General features: G+C 41.4%; 1 protein-coding gene across 1 annotated transcript; it reads right to left on the bottom strand.

Moving 5' to 3' along the window:
• Nucleotides 1–1,563: 1,563 nt before the first annotated feature.
• Nucleotides 1,564–6,634, bottom strand: LOC107097457. Its single transcript, XM_015394606.1, has 7 exons — nt 6,543–6,634; nt 6,218–6,253; nt 5,851–6,117; nt 5,526–5,771; nt 5,304–5,450; nt 5,049–5,135; nt 1,564–1,742 (listed from the first exon to the last, which is right to left on the bottom strand). Exons 1-7 carry the CDS (start codon nt 6,571–6,573, stop codon nt 1,564–1,566), a joined length of 993 nt encoding a protein of 330 aa, XP_015250092.1. The 5' UTR covers nt 6,574–6,634.
• Nucleotides 6,635–12,745: the final 6,111 nt, after the last annotated feature.

Here is a 12,745-nt window from a genome sequence, read left to right as displayed (position 1 = left end):
ACATACACTATGATGCTGTAAACACATTTTTTGTTTTAATTGAATATTAAAACATCACATATTTATCACCTACCTGTCCTTTATTATCTTAACTTATTACTCAGTTTTGCATTATGTAAGAGCAGGGTGTGCTGTTCTGTTTTTGTTTCTATCTGTATGTAGTAAACATAATTTGGCCATTAAGCTTTTGCAGATTCTGACTATATGAACCAGCATGTAGAAGGCTTTAATTATTTTCTTTTTTCCAGTTTAAAAATGTACACCCAGCAGCCTCAACTGGTAAACATAGCAAGCCAAGGTTAGACAAGGAAAGAGTTTGTTTTCAACGTCATAAATTTAGTTATTTACCTCAGTTCCTGTTTTCTCTGATATTTATCGGAGCGTAACAGACATCTTCTGTCCTCACAGATGAATAAACTGCAACAGGGTCACTACCTGCAAATAAATGGAGGCATGAATAAATACCTTCAGCAACCAAAACAGCAAGAACAAACAGCAACAACACTAATAGACTTGGTTAATAAGCTTTATGAGGAGAATTTGATTGCTTTTTTTCTGTTCCTAACACCTCTGCAGGTAAAGTTTAAATATAAACCATTGAGGTCATTTGAAACTGCGTGTTGGAAACCAGAAAGTTTCACACCTCCCTGTGCAATCTGACCCATTTCACCACAGAGTAGAAAATAAACACGTCTGCAGAGCGCGGATGGAAACAATGACCACAGATGGCCAAAGCTCAGTGAGAAAATAGACCAGTTTTAGTCTGCTAATCTCAACAAGAGGAAACTGCTGTTTTAGCTGCTGTAAAATACTTAATTAAATTAAACTGTTGAAATAATAAAGAAAGAAATCTGTGAATAATAATTTAATATTTGATTGTTTCAGGGCAGTACGTGCTGGTAAATACCACAGTTTATGAGGTCATGACTTGGTTTCTGTACTTCAAAGCCTTCAGATGAGAACATCAATAAAGCTTTCATCTGCATCTTTTCAAACACACAAGAAAAACAAATATATTCCTATGAACAGCAGTATGTTTCAACTAAAGGCTGACATTAAAATCAGAAAGCTGCGTATTCAGATTTTATAAAGGTTTTTCTTCTTCATCTTCATATTTTGTTGGTTTATTTTTAATGGACCCAACAAAAGTTTGATTTCAGAAAATGATCATCAGCAGCAGTTACAGTGTATTTAGACTGTGGTAGAGCTATCAGGATGAGTCTGTCATTATTGTCTTATTACGAAAATTTAACATAACTTTCATAAAATATACAGTAAAACATATTAATTGTTCGGTCTAATTTCTTCTTTTGATCACTATAAAATATAAAAAAACCCTTAAAGTTTCTTTCAATGCACAAATCACATGAAACCGTATCTTGTGTTTTTATTTGCTTTTGAACAAAAATATCAACTCTTCCCCTAATTCAGTGTGGATTTTCATCCCTTTATGTGGGCCCCTATGTACTCGTCCTGTAGTCCGTTTGACATAGATACCAGATATACACAACAAAAAATAAACATAAAACTAAAGTAAAATCTAGAAACCAAATAAAATGAAATTCATAGATCAAAACTAAAAAACGCTTGCAGTCTGGCGTCCCTGGGGTGTGTTGCCCACGGGTGGGTGCCCCAGCGGGGCATGGGGTGCTGTGGGGTATGTTGATTTGGGTCTGTGTCGGCGTATGCCCGGGTGTCTGGCCCTGCCGGGGCCTCTGGTGTGCTGGGGGCCTTGGGGTCTGCTGAGCTCGTAGGGGGCATGGACATTAATATCTTATGGCAGGTGCTTACCCCTTTATGGGTTTGCACTCTGCTAGTGGAGGGAGGGGAGGGGGGGCGAGTGGGAATGTACCCAGCCTGGATGTCTATCGTCGTCGTATGTGTGGAGAATTGTTTACATGTTAGTGTTGGGGAGGGATTACATTTCTGGGGGGGTGTTGATGTTGGAAGCGTTTCTTAGACAATAGTATAATGTCAGCTTTATTCTGTGTTGCTGATTTTAACAATTTCCCTATTTTAGATTAAACATGTGAGAAAATTCTAGGATGTTTAACAACTGTCCATCCAAGTTATTAATCCCTATTGGTCTGTAAAAAATAAGTTAAATATGATTAAAAGAAAAGATATTTTACCTTTTGGTTTTGACCTTTGTTTCTTGTTTCTGATGGCAATCTGTCCATAATGAATGTCCTCTGATCTCACTGCTGAGTAGACGGCAGCTGGATCACTGTCTGACACTAAGACACAAATTGTATTAAAACATCACATACATTATCAAATAGAACACAGTGAAACACAAAACCTGAAATCTGCTCACAAGAACTATAATGTTGGATTTATTTAGAAGAAAAATAATCATGGTTCACTTTTTATGTCAAATTTGGCAGGAAGGTTTGGACAACTGCAGGCTGAATATATAGCAAACATCTAAAATAAACTTTTTCACAGTATGTTCGAGAGTAAATAACCTCTGTAAACAACCCCAAAGGACTTTTTGAAAATAAACTGTTAAAACTAGGCCTAAAGTGCCACTTTAATGTAACTGTTCAATGTTTTCACATTTTTATGTTGTATCAGATATTGGTCCAACTGCTTTCCTATTAGGGTTAAATAGTAGATATTGCAGCTGAATTTTCCTATTGTTTAAAACAATCACAAACCAGATTCAGGGATAGAACCATCTAACTTACACATTTCACCAGAAGGGGTTAGTTGAGGCTGGAAAAGAGAGCATTGATCATGTGTTTTTCAGGTTAACATTTTTAGGATATCTATTAATTTTATGGTCATCCCCAGACTAGGCCCAGCCACTTAGTGCACTTTGGCACCACCCACCCTGGTTCTTGGTTAAACTTTAAATCTTAAATGTTAAATACATTCTAGAATAAATGTGTCTCTGTGTGGTGCTCGAGTGGTTCAGTCTGAATGTTTGTTCTCAGAGTTATATTAAAACACTAAAGCAGAAAACCACAGAGTGGCTTGAGGCAGTTAACTGAATCACATGATGCAAAACCACAGTACTGAGAGCCCTGTAGAAACCACCAACCTCTGACATCTACTAAAAAATATCATCGATGGAAAAACTGTCATGTTAATGAGATGTTAATTAGGTTAGTGCAGCATAAAAAAATCTGAAAACTGAACAAAACACTGATGCACAGAGAATAAGCTAAGATAAAAGTTTATATATGAAGCCAATAAATTCATCAAATGTTGAGACTCATAAATCAGATCTTTCTGAATGAAAACTCTGGATGGGAACATTTGTATATTGAAATGTTTGTGATCACAACCAGAATGCCAATTTATTTACTAAGCAAAGATTAGGTGACACTATCTAGGTAGAGATGACTAGGTTCTCCTCCTGGACCGGTTACTGCTTGTGATCCAGTCATGTATAAGGAGCAGATACATTTAGTACACCCTGGACAGGTCTGTCACAGGACAATACCATTAATAATGTCTTACAGATAATTCCAGTTCCCAGTGTACCTGGATGCAACTGCCGGGAATAGGTTGCTCATTTACTGTGTTGAGCTTTCAGTCATCATCACACCGCAGTGATAAGACGACCCATCCACCACGCAAACACAAGGCCAGAAGTTTGAAACTAAAAAAGAAAAACAACTGAAAAGTAATATTGTTTCCAAGTTTCACATCTTTTACTGTCAAATGCAAAATGCGTTATAAGTTCCAAATGTTTTTTTTTTTTTTTTTTTTTGCTTTTTATAGTGCTATTATTATTATTATTATTATAATTTTTTTTTTTTGAGGGGGGTAAATATTTTTTGTCAGGCTCAATTTTTTCCTTTTGAGCAAACTCATTTTTCAGGTTCAATTTTTTATTTTTTTTTACCTTTTAATAACCTTATGGCCCATTTTAGTTCTGTAGTTTATGATGCTTCTTAGGGAGATTATTTTGGAGGTTTACTGTATACTTGGTGGGTTTCTGATTCTAGGTTCCCCTTTTCTTATCTTTATCTAAATACCAGTCTGTACAAGAGGCAGTGAAAATATGGCTGAAAACAATTTTCAAAAATGCCATCTTTTATAAATTGTAAACTCTTATCCAATACCAGCCCTCCTTTCTTGAATTCGCCGATTCATTAGTACACAGTAGCAGAGCCAGAATATCTTCATATGGGTGACCATGCAGGAACCAATGTGCACTAAGGGGTGCCCGCAAATTGATAAATGTAAAAATCAGTTCAGGGCCAATATAAACTGATCACACAGTACTGGTTGGTATTTATTGTATCGTTTTTCGTTAGTATGATCAATTTCAAGTCATGGTTACACTTTTAATTACCGGTATTCATATAAACAATAAGTTATAAGTTAGAGATAGTGATTATCTATAAAAAAAAAAAAAGGGATGAATTTTGACTTAGTTTTCTTTTCTTTTATATTTTCAATTTGGGCGTTAGCAAAGGTGAAGAATATGACTGAATGCAGTTTCCACAGTATGGTTAGTGATATTGGTGTCGTGAAGAAGATTAAACAAGAGTAGTGTTTGTGATTGTGAGGCTAAGATTGCTGTGGCATGTAGTCACAGCTATGCAGCTACCTAAGAACAAGTTGAAAGATTAATGACGAGTGTTTTCCCCCCCAGTTTGATTATTATGATGATAGTACCACAAAACATTGTGATAAGACACACTAGATTTTTACAAATCCCTCGCTAATAAGTCTACACACATATTCATACTTGTATGTTGTCTAAACTGGTTCTATTTCTGCAGAATATTGAATGAGTTGAGCAGTTGTTCTTTATCACTAATTTTATAGAAAACTGCTTGATGGTTGCAGAGACACAAAACATTCCCTTCTTCCCCATAAAGCAGATAACATAGTTCTGAAAAAAGCATGGTTTCTGTTCATGTCCAATTTAATATTAGTATTTTTATGTAAATATTAAAATTGATTTTTTTTCTAATTGTAGTGTTAATATAAGAACAACTTGCAATAGACTGGCAAGTGTCCAGAGTGTAGCCTGCCTCCTGCCCGTTGACAGCTAGAGATAACAACATAAACATAAACCAAGTTACCTTTACTTGATTCTTTTTTCCGTTGATGCTCAGTTATCCTAATATCACTGTAGGTTATATTGTCCTCTCCTTCTTCATTTTCTTTAACTGGAATAAAATAGATCAATTTAAACCTTCTTCAATACAGAAAAAATTACTGATGGCAGTGTTTAATTTTAAAATCCATCATAGAATGGTAGACCTACAGCCATCTACTTAAAATATATATTTAAAAATGTTGCATAAAATAAAGCTGACCTTTTGTGAATCTCTTACTGTCAGGTTTCCTCTTCCATCTTCGTCTCACCAGTAGAACCAGCAGCAGAAGGAAAACCACAACCCAGACACAGGCAATAGATGGCAGCACATATTTAGACAGAGGAGGAGGTCCAGTGGTTTCAGGGGGAGGGGGGGCTGGTTTCTCTGAAACACAAAGATTTATTAAATATGTGTCAGATAGATAATAGGACTCAGAGAACTGAAGGATTTGATCCTGACCTTCAACAGAGATCCAGCTGGATGGAGACTCTCCATGACCACTGATGTTACACCTGTAGAGGCCTTCATCAGAGCTGGTCACATGGTGGAGGGTCATGTGACCTTTGGACTCAGTCCTGATGAGGGAGCCATCTTTATAGAAATCAGCTGGGAGGTTGGAGGGAGTGGTTTTTGTTAGACAGCTCAGAGTGACGTCATCTCCCTCCATCACAGGGAGGACAGGACTCTGCAGGATCACTGATCCACCTCAACACAGAGACAAACTACAGCATTTCATCCATTTCCACACAGCTTCATCAACACTAACTCCACAGTCTGATCTTACCAGTGACAGTGAGCTGGATGCTGCTGCTGGCTGCTCCCTCTCTGGACGACCAACACCAGTAAACTCCACTGTCTCTTTCTAAAACATTACTGATGATACAGGTAGATCCAGCTAGTTTCCCCCATTCCTTTCCACACTGAGTCCTGGTTCCTCTGGTTGTGTTCCTCCATACAGTCCATCCAGCAGAGCTGTTGTTCTCCTCACAGCTCAGAGACACAGAGTCTAACTCAAAGAACTGAGATCTGCTGGGACTCACAGTCAGAGCAGCTGGAAGGAATAAAAGTTTTCTAATGTTTATTCTCCATCTCTAATATTAAAATCCTTTATTCTGTCTGAAGAGTTTTGATTCTGGTAGAAATGAACCAACCTGCATCAGTTATGAGGCAAACCAGTGAAGTCAGAACTGAAAAGAATTCACATTTATTGGTTATATCTGATATAACTTATATGGAAATATTTTCATACAATTGTACATCAGACTTTGACAGTCCCAAAGGTATGATATTTATTCACAGGACAAACATTTTAAAGCTGAAATTACTCTTTATCAGCACTTTGGTAAACCACATTCAAGTATTTTTTCAAGAATGCTATTACATTTTATATAAAACATAAGACAATGTTAAATTATGGTGAATTTTTTAGCCTTCAGCAGATGAATAAATTACTTTAAACACAGGTTCTTTACTTACAGAGCAGATAATGAAGACATGTTTCCATCATTGTAGCTCTCACTGGTCTGACCACTGATCATGCTCTGCTGGAGGAGCTGCTGCTGAATAAAGACCACCCTCTTCCTGGAAACAATGAGTGAAAGAGTGTGTAGGCGTGTCTAAACAGCTATAAGTGTTCATGTTTAAATTAAAAAACAAAACAAATAGTTATATAGGGATGTAGACCCTATATAGACCCTATGTAAGACAAACATTACTAGAGGGGTGTTTCATAAAACTGGCTTAGTTTGTTAGTCTGCCTTAGGTGGCCAAGTCTGGCTTATTTTATTGTAATTTGAGTTCATTAAAGCTGGCTCACTTAGAGTATATTTGGTTACTATGGAAATGACTCAGAATATCTCTGCTAATAAGCTGATTCAAAATTTTCCAAATTATTGCTCCTAGCTCCTATCCTTTCATCTGTAGCAGTTTTAACAGTAAGAACATTAAAAGATAGTAGAGGACCTCTGTACTACTGTGCTTAATACTGACAGCCTTCAGCATTATGGTGTTGGGATCTGGAGGTCTGTCCACCTTCCTCCAGCAGAGGGCGCCCTAGGTCTCCTGGAGCTGAGCTGACGACCTCACCTGCGGCCCATCAATCATCAGGAGACCAGCATATAAGCAGCTGCAGAACTACACTCCAGCGCCAAAGTGTTAAGCCAGTTATGGTTAGCGAAGCCTGAGCAGACAAGCCTGTCTGATTCTCTGACTCCCCTGAAAACCAGAACCTGAACCTAACCAGTTTTTGTCTTCTCTGCTTCTTAGGAAGAAACCTGACTGAGCTGCCGATGCTTAGCCCTCTGCCAACTTCTAGCCTCTGGACCCTCCTGGTTCCCTCCCTCTGCTGCTAAGCCTGAATCACGTCACAGGTATAAACCTGCTCAATTCCTCTGACAAGATCTTCCGTATCCTGGCTAACCAAACTGTCCCTCTCTACAGAGAACCCTGTGTGACCAGTCCCGGATCTGTTTCCCAGCATCATTCAAATAACATTGTCTTTGTTTTAATAAACAGTCAAACTTTTCATCTGCCTCCGTTGTGTTCTGCATGTGGGTTAGAAACCTGAATCCCATCATGACAGAACACTCTGGCCAACAACCTTACCCAGCAGTCCACCTCCGGAGGATGATTGAGGAACAAGGAGTTTTGATTCAAGGCCACGACTCCACCCTCCGTGAGTTTAACACACGTTTGGATCAGCAAAATCAAACTTTACAGGAATTAGCCAGCTACCTTAACAATGCTAACCCCAGAACGGAGCCAGCTCAACTTCAGGTTCCGGAGCCAAACCCGCCTCAAAGGTCAGACTCTGTTCCGTCATTTCCTGAATTCCGTCCGTCACTTCCTGAGAAATATTCAGGCATTACAAGTAAACGCAAAGGATTTCTTTTCCAATGTAGACTGATTTTCGAACATTCTCCAGCCAGTTTCTCTAACGATAGGAGAAAGATTAGCTTCATTCTTTCTCAATTGACTGGAAGGGCTCTCGAATGGGCTGAGGCCCGATTCCCCTCTGAATCCAGTTTCAGATGTACTTTCGAGCAATTTATTAAAGAATTCTCACAAGTCTTTAACCAAGACTCTGATAAATCAATTGATTCTCGAGCTCTGCTATGCCTAAAACAAGGTAATCGGACTGTAGCAGATTTCTCGATCGACTTCCGGGTCAAAGCTGCAGCTTCCGGGTGGAATGAATGCGCGCTTAAAAGTGCCTATTTTAAGGCTCTAGATGAAAAGATTAAGGATGAACTCGCCACAATCGACTAACCAGCTTCTCTGGAGGAATTAATCAGCTTAACCATTCGTTTGGATAATCGACTTTAGCCAGGACCAGGTCTAAATTAAGAAGCCATGTTTTTTCTGTAACTGCTCCTAAGACTAACTGCTCTTCTGCATTTTCTGCCCCACCTGAGATTGATTCTAGGCCACGGAATCGTATCCAGTCAGCTCCTGTTCATCCATCTTTAACCCACGGCATCTCTTCTCCTACAGAAACCTCTGATGTTGAGCCTATGCAGATTGGTCATACCAGACTCACTACAGAGGAGAGGCAAAGGAGATATAAAGGGAACCTATGCATGTATTATGGAGAGCCCGGTCATTTTGTCTCCTCCTGCCCGGCTAAGGTAAAAGCCGGGGTCCGCCAGAGGAAATGAGGAGTCTGGCGGACCATCTGCAATCTGAAAAATCTGCATTAGATCTGCATTTATTGATTCCGGTTGAGAAAAATTTAATTGACTCCAACCTTGTCCAACAACTAAACATTGAAACCATTCCTTTGAAAAAGCCTCTTAGAGTCTCAGCCATAGATGGTAAAAGATTACATCAAGTTACCCACCAGACTCAGCCTCTTCAACTCCTGATTTCTGGTAATCACCGAGAGACTATGACCCTTTTTTGTTTTTCCATCAACCTGTTCTTCCCTTGTTCTTGGATATGAGTGGTTAGAGCAACACAACCCTCATACAAATTGGACTAAGAGACACATTGAATCGTGGTCTGCCTCCTGCTATGTCTCCTGTCTTCGTTCCGCAGCCCCTGTTATTCAGTCTCCGAGTAGTCAAAGGGAGCCAGATCCACCCGATTTGTCTTCAGTGCCATCTGAGTATCAGGATCTAGCACCAGTCTTCAGCAAGGTCAGTGCATTGTCTCTTCCTCCTCACAGACCATATGACTGTGCTATAGATCTATTGCCTTGGGCTCCCCTTCCTAGCAGCCGACTCTTCAATATCTCCAAACCAGAAAGAGAGACAATGGAGAAGTACATTAACGAGTCTCTAGCTGCTGGAATTATTCGGCCATCTTCATCCCCTCTTGGTGCAGGCTTCTTTTTCGTCGTTAAGAAGGATGGATCTCTCCGACCCTGCATAGATTACAGAGGCCTTAACCAAATAACAATTAAAAACAAATATCCTCTGCCTCTGCTTGCATCTGCATTTGAACCCGTCCAAGGGGCTACAGTTTTTACTAAACTGGATCTAAGAAATGCCTACCACCTTCTCCGCATAAGGGAGGGAGATGAGTGGAAGACGGCCTTCAAAACCCCTCTAGGTCAATTCGAATACCTAGTTATGCCTTTTGGTCGGACTAATGCTCCTGCCTGTTTTCAAGCCCTGGTTAACGACGTGTTGAGAGACTTCCTCAACATTTTTGTTTTTGTTTATATTGACGACATCCTGATTTATTCCAAGAACCTGTCAGATCACAAGAAACACGTCCGTTTGGTTCTCCAAAGACTGCTCGAAAACAAACTTTTTGTCAAGGCTGAAAAATGTAAATTTCACCAACCTTCTGTCACTTTTCTAGGATTTGTGCTCGAGGGCAGGCAGGTGAAGCCATCAGAGGACAAGATTAAAGCAGTTCTAGATTGGCCTACCCCCGAGAATTGGAAACAACTCCAGAGGTTTTTGGGCTTTGCAAACTTCTACAGGAGGTTCATTAGAAATTACAGTCAGACTGCCCAGCCACTCACTGCCTCGACTTCAGTAAAAATAACTTTTCACTGGTCCGTTGAGGCCGAGGCCGCCTTCAATAAACTCAAGGCTCTGTTTTCTAGTGCACCAATTCTCATACAACCTGACCCCTCTAAACAGTTCATCTTAGAGGTGGATGCATCTGACTCTGGAGTGGGAGCAGTCTTATCCCAGCAATCTGACTCTGACAACAAAACTCACCCATGCGCCTTCTTTTCCCGCAGGCTTACTCCAGCTGAACAAAACTACGATGTTGGCGATAGAGAACTTCTTGCTATCAAATTGGCTCTGGAGGAGTGGCGGCATTGGCTAGAGGGCGCTGAACACCCCGTGCTGGTATGGACTGACCACAAAAATCTTTCTTACATCCAGTCTGTTAAAAGGTCAAACCCACGTCAATCCCGTTGGTCCCTCTTCTTTTCTCGATTTAACCTCATCATCTCCTACAGACCTGGTTCCAAGAATGTAAAACCTGACTCTCTCTCTCATCTGTACTCACCTGATAAACCTGAAGAACCTGAATCTGTCTTGCCTGCCAGCTGCACCGTAGGGGTTGTCTCCTGGGAAATCACCGACCTGATCAACCTCGCTTTAGTTTCTGAACCTGACCCGGGAAATGGACCTCCAAACCGCACGTATGTACCTACCTCCGTAAGATCCCGAATGATTCATTGGATGCATTCTGCCAAATTTTTCAGCACATCCAGGTGTCAGCAGAACCATCGCCCTCATCACTCGCCGTTTCTGGTGGCCGTCCCTCCACAAGGACGTAAAAGAATATGTTCTGGCTTGTCCCATCTGCGCCAGAAACGAACTATCCCATCAGCCTTCTTCTGGTCTGCTCCACCCCTTACCTGTTCCGTCTCGACCCTGGTCCCACATAGCAGTGGATTTTGTAACCGGCCTCCCTGTCTCCAAGGGTATGACAACAATACTCACAATCATTGATCGTTTTTCCAAAACCTGCCATCTTGTTCCCCTCAGGAAGCTTCCTACGGCTTTCCAAACTGCACAGCTTCTCATAAAACACGTCTTCCGACTCCACGGCATCCCTCAGGAGGTCCTGTCAGACAGAGGCCCCCAGTTCACAGCTCAGGTCTGAAAAAACTTCTGTTCAGCACTCAACTCCAAGTCATCTCTCACCTCAGGTTACCATCCTCATCCAACGGACAAACCGAGAGAATGAACCAAGAACTCGAATCCACTCTCCGCTGCCTGACCTCCACCAACCCGACTGATTGGAATCTATATCTGCCATGGGTAGAGTATGCTCATAATTCACACAAGTCATGTGCAACCGGTCTCTCTCCATTTGAAATTTCTTTAGGATACCAGTCACCACTCTTTCTGTCCGATGAAAAAGAGATCTCCATTCCGTCAGTCCACCATCACATGTTTCCCAAATCAAACCTGTCCTGACCATCCCTCTTTGCCCTCCGTCCGACTACCCTCCACCCGCCTGGGACATTGATGGTCACCCTGCCTTCACCGTTCGCCGCATCGTAGACTCCCGTTGCTGGGGCCACGACTGGCAGTACTTGGTCGACTGGGAGGGCTACGGAGGACCGCACTTGGGTTCCTGGATCCTTCATCCTGGACTCCTCTCTGATCGACGACTACCCTGAGTCTCTGCCCTCTACATCCTCTGGACCGCCAGGAGGCGGTCGTTGAGGGGGGGGGATTGGTGGGGATCTGGAGGTCTGTCCACCTTCCTCCAGCAGAGGGCGCCCTAGGTCTCCTGGAGCTGAGCTAACGACCACACCTGCGATCCATCAGTCATCAGGAGACCAGCATATAAGCAGCGGCAGGACTACACTCCAGCACCAGAGTGTTAAGCCAGTTATGGTTAGCGAAGCCTGAGCCAACCAGCCTGTCTGATTCTCTGACTCCCCTGAACCTTGAACTTGAACCTAATCAGTTTTTGTCTTCTCTGCCTCCTAGGAAGAAACCTGACTGAACCCTGGAACTCTGTAAGAGTTTCTCTGCTGAAATCTGCCTGCCGGCTCTCAGGAGCTCACCTGAAGATTCTAACTGTCTGAACCTGCCTGCCCGCCCTCAAGAAGAGGATCGGATGAAACCCTGGATCTGAACACTGATAAGTCTGAAGTCGAACCCTGCCGTTGCTTAGCCCTCTGCCAACTACTAGCCTCTGGACCCTCCTGGTTCCCTCCCTCTGCTGCTAAGCCTGAGTCACGTCACAGGTACAAACCTGCTCAATTCCTCTGACAAGATCTTCCGCATCCTGGCTCAAAGAAATCAAATAAATATATCAATTTTGTAGAACATTTATTGACAGTCAATTTTAGGTCACTTTTTAAAATTAATTTACTTTTAAACCAGGACAAGATCTTATGGGGCCTTAAGCAGAATATGATTAAGCAACTCCGTCTATCTGTCAAGAACATCCACCAGCAGGATATCCTGGGGGCCCCATAAAACTCTGTTTCCATGTATGGTTAATACAACTAATCCTTATTTGTGCACATTAATTATGTTTTTGATTAAAAATCCTTTGGCTAAAAAGCCATCAGAACGCTGATAAATAGAGAGGAAAAAGAGACAAGAAAAGAGGGACAAAACCTAGAACAAATAATGGATGTCCATTCTATTAACATTTCTCTATCTGTAGAATGGGTCTGTTTTATGGGTTTTCTTCTCAGGGGGCCCCCTGCCTGTCTTTGCCTAGGGCCCCAAATTTCCTAAATC

Source organism: Cyprinodon variegatus, unplaced genomic scaffold, assembly GCF_000732505.1.
Source record: "Cyprinodon variegatus isolate N-32 unplaced genomic scaffold, C_variegatus-1.0 Scaffold699, whole genome shotgun sequence".
NCBI lineage: Eukaryota > Metazoa > Chordata > Actinopteri > Cyprinodontiformes > Cyprinodontidae > Cyprinodon > Cyprinodon variegatus.
Note: the sequence above shows the minus strand (reverse complement) of the source record. Positions and strands in the feature narration are given on the sequence as shown.

What these genes read in the sequence shown, in the direction of transcription:
- LOC107097457 (XM_015394606.1), bottom strand. Translation starts at nt 6,573, where the DNA reads ATGATGGAAACATGTCTTCATTATCTGCTCT. An exon ending in CAGCTGGATCTCTGTTGAAG is followed by an intron (nt 5,451 to 5,525) that starts GTCAGGATCAAA and finishes TTTGTGTTTCAG; the next exon opens with AGAAACCAGCCCCCCCTCCC. An exon ending in GAAAAAAGAATCAAGTAAAG is followed by an intron (nt 1,743 to 5,048) that starts GTAACTTGGTTT and finishes CTACGAGCTCAG; the next exon opens with CAGACCCCAAGGCCCCCAGC.